The sequence below is a fragment of the Struthio camelus genome, chromosome W, assembly GCF_040807025.1.
Source record: "Struthio camelus isolate bStrCam1 chromosome W, bStrCam1.hap1, whole genome shotgun sequence".
In the NCBI taxonomy this organism is placed as follows: Eukaryota; Metazoa; Chordata; class Aves; order Struthioniformes; family Struthionidae; genus Struthio; species Struthio camelus.
Genome location: NC_090981.1, coordinates 55,100,673 through 55,113,249, shown reverse-complemented (window position 1 = coordinate 55,113,249; position 12,577 = coordinate 55,100,673). Strand labels below are relative to the sequence as shown.

At 38.4% G+C, this 12,577-nt stretch overlaps 1 protein-coding gene across 2 annotated transcripts in view; it reads left to right on the top strand.

Annotated features, from left to right (window-relative positions):
* LOC104147827 (WD repeat-containing protein 70) overlaps window positions 1-12,577 on the top strand; it is a 146,991-nt gene that overhangs the window by 657 nt on the left and 133,757 nt on the right. Inside the window, exons 1-5 of one of the 2 annotated variants that reach the window (XM_068924693.1) lie at window positions 164-247; window positions 331-393; window positions 623-706; window positions 3,060-3,174; window positions 6,907-7,117. In XM_068924693.1, coding sequence (XP_068780794.1) covers window positions 223-247; window positions 331-393; window positions 623-706; window positions 3,060-3,174; window positions 6,907-7,117 — 498 coding nt within the window. In that variant the 5' untranslated portion in view covers window positions 164-222. Of the gene's footprint in view, window positions 1-163; window positions 248-330; window positions 394-622; window positions 707-3,059; window positions 3,175-6,906; window positions 7,118-12,577 lie in introns of those variants that run through there. The other variant, XM_068924694.1, reaches the window with a different exon arrangement.

The following is a 12,577-nucleotide window of genomic DNA, read 5'->3' as shown; positions in this document are numbered from 1 at the left end:
GTCACCAGGCATGAGACAGGGAAACCTCATCTCCCTTTTCCGAGCTGAGGACTGAAACCGAGCGATACGCCCCCAATTAAATAGCAGCAGCGCCGTAGCCAAGGGGAAGTAACTCGGGAGGCGAGGCGCAAAGCAGCGAGTTGCGACAGCCCCGCGGGGGCGGAGGGAGCCGCCGCCGCCGCTTCCTGCCGCCGCCTGTTGTGGTTCCGGGGCGGCCGCAGCATGGAGGCGCCGGGAGCGGCGGGCGGTGAGCGGCCGGGCCGGGCCGGGGCTGCCGCCGCCGCCGCCTTCCGCCGCCCTGACACCGCGGTTTTTTTTGTCCCTTTACAGACACTCCGACGCTGGCGGGACCCGACCCGGAGCTGGCGGCCACCATGGGCTTCTCGGGCTTCGGTGCGTGGCGGGCGGGCGGCGGCCTGGCCGCGGGCAGCGGCGGGTTTGGCTCCCCCTTCCCCCCCTCCTCTCGCCCCGCGGTGCTTTGGCGGCTGCCGGGGGCGCGGGGCCGGCGGCCGTTGGCGGCCCGGGGGGAGGGGAGCGGCCGGCCGGCCGCGTCAGCCCGCCTGAGGCGCCTCTGAGCGAGGCGGGTCGCTCTCAGAGTCCCCCTTTTTTTCTTCGTTTTTAGGGAAGAAAGCTCGGACTTTTGACCTGGAAGCCATGTTTGAACAAACGAGAAGAACCGCCGTGGAAAGGAGCAGGAAAATCTTGGGTAAGTAGCGTGGCTGTTGTCAGCTAACGCTTTTTAAAATGTACTTTGTCGTGCTGGGTTGGGGTGAGGCTTTAAGTGCTTTATATTGCTTTTTTTTCCCCTCTCTATTTATTTATTTATTTATTTATTTTTTGGAAAAGTAGGTTTGTTCTAGGAAGACAACGTGAAGCAGTTTTGGGCTTGGTAAAGAAAAAAAAAAACAACAAGTTATTGATTTGCATATGTTATAGGAGTGTATAAGAGCCGTGCAAGGTTTTGCTTGTGAGGCATAGCCAGCAGACGCAGAAGGAAAGGTGGGATTTGAATACAAGCTTCTTTCCTTCGTTCCTTCCTTTTTTTAGTTAGTTGTATATTTATTCTGGAAGGGAGCTGGTACAGGTGACTTTAATCTAGAGGGAACAGAATAAAAAAGAAGAAACCAGCCAATGCCTTTTGCGTCTTACAGAGCAGGTGTTGTGGCTCCCCCCAAATCAGACTTCACCCCTTGCTGTACTGGGATGGATAAGTTTTCAAGTTGGCAGTTTGGGAGAGGAAGATGGAGAGAATTGTATGTTTTGTTTCTGATATCCAACCAAACACAGTTCTCGAGAGGACACAAAGTCGTATATGTCTTGGAGACACAAAGTCATATATGTTCTAGAGTTCTTGTTGCCAACCCAAATGTCCACAGTTTCTCCCTCCACTTGTACAGCGTGTATGGAATACACTTCCCCCCCTCCCCACGTGATGCTATCATTGTTGAGCAGCTTCTGTTCCGCTAGGTGAGGCTTAATTCAGTCTCTAAAATGTTGCAGTTTGTGAAGATAGACTTTAAAGCCCGTTATCATGGAGACAGCAATACTTCATGAAAGAGTGAGATTATTGCAATGTTAATTATTTCCCTTGTCTTAATTCTGTGCAGAACTGTACAAGCGGACCCCTGTGGAGGCTTATTGATTTTATGGACTTTATAGTACTGTGAAATTCGTTTATGTAGGGGATCCCAAAATATGATTTTCATACTTTTCTCCTACTGGCTAAATCTAAACACGCCAAAAATTCTTCCATGTTCAGAACCTTTTTGTTTGATAACTGATCCAGCTTGTGTTATCCTTATGCCTTTCGAGGGATCAGCTGATTACCTGATATTTTAGTTTAAGGTGGAAATCCTGTAAACAGTTGGATTGTTAAACAATCAAATTGTTGGACTGATGATTGGTTGACTGATTAATAGACAATCACAACAAGTGATTTAATCTTTTGCAGAGCTTTTTGGATTGCTGCATTTTGAATTTTTTTGTTTGTTTGTTGAACTTGACTTTTTGAAACCAAAGAAATGTTCTTGGCTCTTTGCTGTAATGGAAACACAGAGCATGTTTATTGTTGATTATGAGATCAGTTATTTTTCCAAAGATGACAAAATTTTGTATTTAATTCAGCTGTTTATCGTAAAAACAAATTTTGCCATTTATAATGTAGCACTTGCAAAGATGTAGAAGCACTTTATATCTTGGACTTCTCCATCTCGTCTGCTACCCAAATTACAAATAAGAAGTGAGATCAAGTATGTTTCCTGGTTCTGTATCTTGCAGATGTTTGTGTGTCTCTTCAGAGGAAAGTGCTTTTGTGTTGTACAGCAAGGCGTGGTTTTTAGCTGATAGTTTAAGAGATAGAGAATTGTTGCTAACTATGTGAGAAAGCAGACAAGAAAGCACATTTCTTGTATGTGGAGAAGATGAAAGTGTAATTTTTCTCTGCTTAACAAGTGTCATTTGAATATTTTAAGAGAGATAGTAGTTGTATTTGTTCCCTTGTCACAATTTCACCATGCTATATAAGATTCTTAGTGATACTTTTAAATGGGAGATTCTTTTTTTTTGTTGATTGCGCTGTTTCACGGGGTTGTTTTCAGTAAGTGAAATGGAAATAAATATAAAGAGTTGTGAAAATGCATTTTTCATATATCATATGTTTAGAATTCATTTATTTGCATTTACTTACAATTATATACTAATTTAGTTCCCTGTGCTATGCAAATTTCAAGAACTGTGTGAAGTAGTTATTTACTATCATACTATTGTTGTTGAACATACCTCAGTATTAGTTGAATGATCAACTTATTTATGTTTGATAGTCTATGCAAACTAACGACTGAAAGGTAGGTGCTTGCGTTTTCTCCGAGATATCTTGTTTTGCTGAGTGATCATTACGGTAGCAGTGAACATCTGATAATGCTTTACTTGCTCTTACCTTTTCAAACATTTCATCTAGGTCTGAAAATGAAAAAAGGTGTTTTACTGTTCTCAGACCTCAAATTTTATTATTTTCTAGAAGTCTTAATTATTTGTCATTCACTTGCTCTCTCCATATTCAGAAGCTCGTGAAAGAGAGAAGGAAGACCAGGCTGAAAAAGAACTTAGATGTCCTCACACTGATTCACCAGCTTCAGGCTCAAGTGCGATAGGAGCTGGGTCCGCATTAACTCCGAGGTACTTAGATATGGTGGAAGATCATTCCATCTGACAGCTTCCTTATCTGAAGGGCTTGGGTTATCTTTCTGCTTTTTTTGTAGAGCATGAGTATCATTTAACTTATGTAAACATGTCCATGTTATCTGAAGTCTTTCAATGGAAAAAATGATTTATTTGATCTGTTTTTTCTGAAGCACGTATCAGTATTTACAAATGTTAATATTATATCTAGTCAGTAGATAATTTTGTAGTCTCCTCCCTGATCCTGTTTGGCATATTTGCTTTTTTTTAAAACAACAACGTTATTTTCCTCTGCATTTTTGGAAAATATTAGGGCAAATATAATGACTGTATTTCCTGACTTAAACAATGAGTAGCTGTTGTTCCCGCCCATTATGCGTGCTGAAAAATAAAGCAAAGTACATATAGAGATTCCGTGTGCACATTATATGGAGTGGTGATCAGGTAGAGAAGGTATTTTGATTTGAATTCAGCCTGAAATTTACTCTAAAACTTGTCCGAGGTTGCATCTGATTGATCCAACAATAAATGCTACTACTTTGAAGTTTATGTGAATTTTTAAATGCTGGGGAAAAAAAAGTAGCTGAATAATACATACTACAAGTTGCATCACTCCTTTGTGTGCCAGGTAGTGCAAAGATCAGTGCGCTGTAAATTTTTAGGTGGTTGTATAAGTAGGTGGTTGTATACTATGGTAATCTTATAACTCGTGAAGATTCTAATAGACCTATAGCTATCTGGTAGGCTGACAGAGGCTGTGTGTGGTAGGTTGTGAAAGACAAATGGCTTGTAGTGTTTCAGACTGAGAACAAAATTCTATTTCAGAATTTCTTTTTTGACTGTTACTCAAATAAACTGTGGACTTCCACTTGAGTAACTGACTGCAGAATGTACTATAGTATAGGTTCTGTGTTATATTCTATGCATAAAGGAAAAATATTCGGTGCTCCCATTTTGGTGATCTGAGATACCTTTCTGGTGAAATCATGGAAGATGACAAGAATTTAAATGTAATGTGATTGTATACTGCATTTGGGGATTTCAGTGTAAGAAATCAGTTAAAAACAAATAGTAAGGTGGAAAGTAACCAGGTGATCCAGAGCTTTCCGCAAATCTTCTCATGTACGTCAAGGACTAGAGAGAAGAGAACTCTAGACACTTTGTATACTCCTCTGAGTATTCTGAGTTATCGGGTAGGCTCTGGTAACTCGCCAGAGTTCTGTTGATATTAAGGTTGTTTTGCTTTGTTTTGTTTTTACTGAGGATTGAGAAGAGAGGCCGTGATGTGAAGAGCTGGTGGAACTGGAAGCTGAACAGATGTCAGCTTACGGTTTTGTATCTCCTTGTAAGCTGTGTTGTGTAGTTTAGAACTTAGTGCTGAAAACAACAGGAAGCAAGTGAGGGAGACGTGCCGTTGTGATTCAGCCTAAATTCAAAGCAATAATCCTAAAACTGATATTTGAAGTTTGCAATATAGGACTTGGTAAAGTATAAAAGTTATACTAACAGCACTTCTTTTTACCATGTGGATCTTAGTAGTTATATGCTGCTACAAAATAACCAGCTTGTTCTATTGTCCAAAAATGGCAACATTTTTCTGAATATTATTTTAAAATACAATTAGATTAAATGGTCATACTAGGCCCCATACAGATTTTTTTACCTGGCAAAAAGGACTTGGTCATTCCAGAAAGACATGAAGAACAGCTATTGATTCTTGTTACTTTTGAACTCAATTGCTACAGAGAGATTTTAATAGTTTAATAGAGAGATATTAATAGTTTAATAGTTTATAGTATAAATACAATACTAATTATGCTCATGAAATGAAAACACGTACTAGAGTCTAAAAAGAAAAAGTCTGAAAAAATAGTGTGTGTGATGTGAGGAGAGTGAACATCTAGGGGGGGATATGCCCATGCTTGCCCAGCGCTCAGAATATTTTTCGTTGTTTCTGCTCTCAGGGTGCCATCTAGGCTCTAATGTAGCTTTCTTTTTTTCCTCTTATGATATTTCTCTTATTCCGGAGGTAATCAGGGAGAGCGGGAAACTTAATTCCTTCCACCTCTCTAAATCCTGGGGGAGGGGCCGCCAAATTGGTTCTTCTTTCTCTACAGCTTCTGGATCAGGGAGGCTACAAAGCTGAAAGTTGACAGCAACACTGCTCCGTGTCTGCTTTGTTCTTTTGTCCTTCTTTTGTCTGGTTGTAGTCAGAAAGCCCTTCTCAGCTAGATGGGCTTTTTGTATAGCTCCATTTGGATGTTCCTAAGTTTATCTTCCTTTCCAGTCAGGACAGAGGATACCAATAGCTGTAGCTGGAGTACTTGGCTGTCTCTGGCAAAGCTTGGAGTGTGGTGAAAAACATCACTGGAATTCTGACCCTTTCGCATGCTGAATGGTTACACTTCCCTGCAATATGCTGAACTGTTTGAATTGATTTATTTGTCCTCCCTAGCAAATGAGAGAATAATAAGGATAGGCAATTGGGAAGAAAGCTAGGTGTTGTTCTTGGGCATCTGTGGGAAAATCTGAAAATGTGGGAAACCAGGATTGGAAGGGCCTCTTTGAATCATTGTGTAACGTACACTATATTCACTAGCAGCTATGTTATATGTTTGGTTCCATTCCAAAACTAGTTAAAATGGCTTGCCTTTTGGGGAAAAGATATGTGGTTTGCTGGTCTGGGAATGCATATCAACTCTAAGAAAACTTTTGCACATTCTATAGGAAAACTTAATTTTACTGTAGCTAACTTGAAGAGCTCTGATGGACCCAAATCCTCCTCAGGTGTTGGAAAAGCTTCCCTTCAATAGAAGGCTATTGATTGCCCCGTTATTGTAAAGTAAGAGGAGCTTATTTTATTTGAGTTACATTTATTAGACAGGCGTATCCTGACCTAGATCTTTAAATGTCTCTCATCGCTATTCAAAACAACGTTTGTATGTGGAGGCAGTATTTTTTATTAGGCTAGTAAATATAGTTGGAAAAATCAGTCAAGCTTTCAGGTATGCAAGCCCTTCTTATCACTGTAACATCTGAGGACCTAATTCACATTGTTTGTAGTTTGTTTTGATTTCTTCCTAAAATAGAATTCTAATTTACTCATCCAAGACAGATGTTTGCTGTATAACCTATTCCCTGCTTGATGTACAGCTCTCTTAGGAGGTACACATTCTCTTGACACAGTTACGTGGTTTCGAACCTCTTTCTCTAATGCTTTATCATGTTCTTGAACTTGTATGCTTTTATTACTGTTTTTAAGTGATAACCTAAACTTAAAAAAAATCCCTCTGTAGTCTTTTTTTCTTTTCATTGTTAAACTGTCTTGTAGTCTGCCTGCTTGTAAATCATATACATACTCCTAAAATATTAGCTCACAAAGGACTACCTTGCAATGTCTGTTATCTCATGGAATCTGAAAGGAACAGCTGATGTCCGCTGCAAGGTATCGCTGTAATGATACACTGTAACTTAAGCTTACTGCAAGAAAAGGCTCTTAAACTCTCTTGAAAGTGATGTTTTAAAAATTGAGTTTTTTGCTTACCACTTTCAGACATTCTGCCTCCTGTTAGAATACTACCTACTTGATAACTACCAGCAGAGGGAGCACATTTACTTTGAATGAGCTGAATGAGTGTGGATTAAATAGTTTTACTTTTCAGAAATTTCCTAATGTGAAAAATGTGTTCATGTTCTTGAAATAGCAATTTTTAAAATTTTTCCATGCAGAGACACAGCCTGTAGTGAAAGTGAAGACAGCTCAGATGAAGAGTTAACTGGTCCATTTGTGCAATCCCAGACTTCAGCTCAAGGTCAGATTGAGAATACTGATGATGAGGAGGAGGAGGATGAGGAAGAATTCATTGGGCCACCACTTCCACCTGGGTTCAAGGACAGTGATGATGATCATGATGACGATGATATACAGGAGGAAGATAATGTAAGTATTTTATTCTTCTTTAATGTTTAAACACTTTAAATAGACTCTTATTTTTAAGTATCCTCTTTCTTTTATGATTGAATTTGTGGGTGAAGTGTATGACTTGTTTGAAATGTAGATTTCATGCGTTTTTTCTAATGACTATTAAACAAAGACAAAATTCTTTTAAAAAAATCTGGATTTTTTAGAAACACATGCATGTGAATCTCTGATGATGAATTTCGCTTGTATACTTTAACTTTACTCTTGTTTCCACATTATGAAGAACTAAGAACAATGAAGTGAAGTTTTTTGGTTTTTAGTTTTTTATCTGAAAACACGCATCTCCAACAGATAATCGGAATAATGGTTACTATCCTGAAAAGTAGTTATATTTATTGATATTGAGGGAGATGCTTAATTTTGATCAGTTTTGGATCTCAATAGTTTTCAATCTATTTCAAGATCCAGAGTTTGAGAGTGTACTCGGACTTTGGTGAACCCAGATGCTTGTCATTAAAAAAAAAAAAAACAAAAAAAAACCAACAATGAATTTACACAAAATAGACACTTTTTACATTTGTTCTTCTAATAGCTGGTAACTTTGTCTATGCACTAGGAAGTGGTAAATCTCAACAAATGTATGCCTGTTCTGCACGGGTGTTCTTTCTTTGGGGCCTCCTCAGAATGCCCTCCTAAATCACAGCTCTCCCAAGATGTCCCCATTTCTCTTCTTAGAAAAAACAATTTTCTGCTCTGTTGTCAGCACTTCTGTAGCTTGAAACTGCCTTATAGCACTGAAATATTGAAGCCACACAGAGAGAAACAACCAGGCTTGTGAATCAAGTCCTGCAAGTATCTTTAATCTATGGGAGAGTAAAAGATGCTCAAAGGATTTCAATGTATACTGCACTAAAACAGTGTCAACTTGAAATCATGTTATATCCTGGCAACTAAACCCAGATTTAAACCTCGTGACTGCTAATATTTTCACAGACATGTCACACTCAACTGTGCATCAGAAATGTCTTCTAGTTACTCATCCTGATCTCTTCTACACAGACTTTTTCTTAATTGCTTATGTCTGTGCTACTTCCCTGCCTACTCTCTTTTTATTTTCTTATAAGACAAACTGAGATTTGAACACGGCAGAACTATAAGCAAAAGTTATCTTTAAAAAAAAAAAAAAAAAAAGTGACACACCTATGGAAGAAGACTGGCTAATTAATGTTTCACGTTCTGGAATGTATAGCTCTCTTGTCAGGATCTTAAAAAAATTAAACTGACTTCTCAACTGAGTATCTCTAGATTGCTCTTCCTAATAGTTGAGGACTTGTTGCACATATTGGAAAATCATAGGGAATTTTGTTTAAAAAAAAAAAATCTTTTCAGAATAGCTGCAATAATGGTGGTTCTTCATATATACCTAAATTTTTCTTGTAATTCATGCCAGAAATTACTAGGATTTTCTTTCTCAAAAGAGAATTAATACCAGTAGATTGTGGATTGACCATAATTATGTTGTAAGCTTGGATGAAAATTTGGGAAAACTCTGCCTCCTTGGTCTGGTAGAGGTGTCACTTTCTGCCATTAGCAGAAAGCATCATATATTTACCCTGCATAATTTAATTCTGAAATAAAATAAATATATACACTTTAAATGAAGTGTGGTGGCAGTGGTCTTGCCTACGTGTACTGAACAGTCTTTTGGACAATACGAAGGCTCTAGTCCTGCTCTGCTGTTACGTTTTGACTTATATTTTATGTGGAAAAGCATTATTACATTTGTGGAACCTGGGAATAAATAACTTTCTTTTTTTTCCCCCCATGAAAATCACCTAGTGTATACTAGAGAAAAAAACATGAAGCATCTTGTGAATTCTGACTAAGCAGGTCACCTCGGTTTTACCACTGATCTTAGTCTTTGTCATTGTTGTGATGAAATAGGATTATAATAAACTCTGTTAACAGTACTGTGGTAGCCATCCATATAGCAGAATTGTTTGGCAACATCAAAGAAAATGTTACCACACTGGTCGAGTAAGCTGTAATGGAAATACACTAAATATTAAAGATCTGTTTTATTGCATCATTAGCGGAAGGCTGTCATCCTTTGACAGCTCTTCTGTAAGTAGAGTAATTTTATTGGGTTCCCATGAATCAACAGTTCTGTATATACTACTCTTCCAGTCTGTGGTATGTTCAGGTCTTTAATCTCAGTAGTGAATGCTGTATGGATTCCTAGGTGTAATCATGTTCAAACTACAGATTAGTGCCAAGTTGTAGCAGGCTCCTTCATTCATTTATAATTATGGAAGAAACTAGATCTTTTAGGAAAAACTAACTAAATGCTGAGCACTCATTTAGGCAGGGTGGCAGAGAGGGAAAGCGGTAGTATTCAATAACTGAGAAATTACATGAAGATGTATAAAATCTCATAAGTAGTAAACCTGTGAATCTTTTTAAAGCTAATAGGGATGTTTCGCAGAACAGGATAAGACTTTCAGGTAGTTTTTGAAGTGAGGAGTGGGTTATCAGCAATGAAATAGAAAACATCTGTTCCCTTTTAATCCCTCTGTGTTATAGTGTGCTGTGTACCTGTTTTCTGTTGTCCCTGATCAAAGATGGCTGCATCTTAGTAGGTCTTTGTGCTTTGAAATCTCTAAAATGAATTCTACTATAAATATCTTTTAAAAAAGCCTGATTGTTACTTTAACTTAGTATCTCGCGCGCTGTTGAGAGAGAGATTTTTTTTTTTTTCAGAATTGCTTGTATAACTGTTAGATTTATGGATTCTGAGCACTGAACATAATTTATTTTCATTTTCCATCTCTAAAGGGCAGTAGGCACCTTGCTTTGTGTAACTCTTGTTTTAGTTCTGTAAATTTCTTGAAAATGCCAAAGGGAAAACAGTGCAGAACCAACTGATGTAATTCAGCAGTTTTTCTTAACAGTCACTTTGTTTGCTTGTTGACTTTTGATTTCTAGCAACATTAAGGTATAGATGCTCTGTATTGATTTATGCATTTGAATAATGCTACAACTGGCTTGAAAAAGTGTAGTTACTGGGAGCCAGAGTTAAAAGACACATAATAAAAAGCTAATCAGATAGAAAGGTAACATGCAGACTGGTGTGATTTAAGTTTGTCTGAATTTAAGACAATAGTTACAAAACAGTCTAGAACAGATTTGGTTGAGAATAAGCAGAGCAGCAGAAATATGAGACTTGTGGGTTTTCAGTCTAAACAGTTAATTTATAACTGGGAAGATTTTGTGTCAGCATGGATGCCAGAGGCCTTTGGGGTCTAGAGCCTCCCCTTACTGCTGCTCGTGAACTCAGTCCTTTTCTTTCCTGTGAAGGGAATAAGGAAACAGCTGTGCTTTCCTGATTTCCTGTTGATCGATTGGTGATCACAGGAAGATCCTGTGAGTCCCAAGAAAAGCAGGTGTTGATGTTATGAGAACTCTGATTCCTTTCTCTTGATTGTACATCAGGCTGTGGTTAGTAGGCATGGGGGCAGAAGTGGGAGAGAAGAAATGAAAAACTCCAATGAATAATTGTTTTGATTTTTTTTTTTTTCCCCCAGATGGATTATGAGACTGTCCCTCTTTTGTTATCATACTTTTATGCTGATGTAACTTATTTAAAACACAAGCATTTATATTTTTGACCCTGAAGGAAACAAGTTTTTCTTTAATAGTTGCGTGCGTTGCACTTCTGTAGCCTGAAGTCTTTTAGGCTTTGTGTAACAGATAACATGCATCAAAATACTGGCTTCACCCTAGTAGCTTGCCACTGTTTCGTGAGACTTTCTTTAGATGTGATTTTTTTTTTAGTACAGGAACGTTTGTTGCTTTGCTTTCTTAAATGAGAGCATCAATAGCAGTATTTATCAAAATTAGTTCCTATGAGATGTATGTATTTCTTTTGAATCTAGGGATGTCCCAGAACGGTCCAACTTACATTGTGTATGCTCTGAATGATCGTCAGGTGGGAGTATTAACTAGTCGTTATTACCTTGGATTGGAATTTTTCATACCTTACTGATATTTTTATACGAAAATTAATAGTAGCAGTTAATTGCCGAACACTTTGCCTTGAAATGTTTTGAATCAGCACTGTTAGTTTTTAAATGTTACACATTTATGTAATTTGCAGATATTTGCATATAATCTGTACTGAATGTAAATTTCTGAGTTGAGCCATCTATATTGCATTACATATATGACCTCTAGCTTAGCTTACTTTTTACTGTAAATTTACAGAAGTTCATTTTATATATTCATCTCTTCATGGTAGCTGTTGTAATGTCTCTGATTAAAATCAAAGTTAGTACAGGTTGTAGTTATAGTCACAAATAAATGTTTAGATTTAATGACTTAATAATTCACCTCCATTCATTCCAGCAGTGGTGACTGTTAAAGCACAATATATGTTTGTACGTACTTACACAAATGTTTTACAAGGTTTCTTTGTAGTAGTGTAAGCGATGCTGCTGCATTGACTGTGATTTAAGTACATTAGGTACGATTGGTCTTGTGCCCCTCTGACATTTTCCTCATGTTACAGTTTTCTTTCAATATAAAAGATTTCTGTTAATTGTCAGACCGAGGAAGATGAGGCGTAGAGTTGCCTATTTGAAGTGCGATCAGTGCTTTTTTGTAGTGCTTTTTCTCCTCTTGGAGCAAAAAGCTTGGAGAGATTGTCAGTGCCTGTTTTTCACGTCATCGTATGTTTGGGGGGGGGGGGGGGGGAGGAAGCAGAGAGTGTCTTGTAGCTTGAAGCTTTTCATGTTTGGTTTCCTGTCCAAAAGTATGCCTTCCTGGGAAACTTGAGAAGAATCTTTTTGTTTCCAAGCAGGTGTGTTAAAAGGGGAAAGGGCCTGTGTTTTAGAGGGCAGATTCATAGTAAGGGCAAGATTTTGTATGGTAAATTTTGAAGTTTTCAGAGGCTTGAGTGAGGTGTGAGATATGTTGGAATCTTTAGTGGCTTTTTTCCCTAGGCAAGATGCATTTGGGTGCATCTTGCTTGTTTCGGCTTGTGCGATCAAAATAAAAGATTGGGTGGAAGGGGACAGGAGACCAGCCAAAGCAGTCATGTCAGAATTGTACAGTGGTCATTTTAAATCTAGGACATAATGAATTTGTCAAGGTAAGACGTGACACCCGTTAAAATACATTAGTAAGAGAGTGTGTATTTGGGAAGGGTCACTTGTAAATGTGATTGGATAAATGTGCTAAGATCCTTAACAGGATATAATGGAGCATTAACAGCTTGTGATGTTTTTTTCCTCACCTGGAGCAGCAGACATATAGGTGGTTGCTGGAAGAATTTGCCGGGTCTGTAGGGCTGTAGGGCTTTATCTTCTTACGGAACTTAGTTGATTCCTCTTTGGAATCGAGTGCTTTTTTTCCCTGCAGTACCGAAGGGAGAAAAATGCTGTAATTACGTCCCTGAAAAAAGGTACAGCCTTGGGCCTC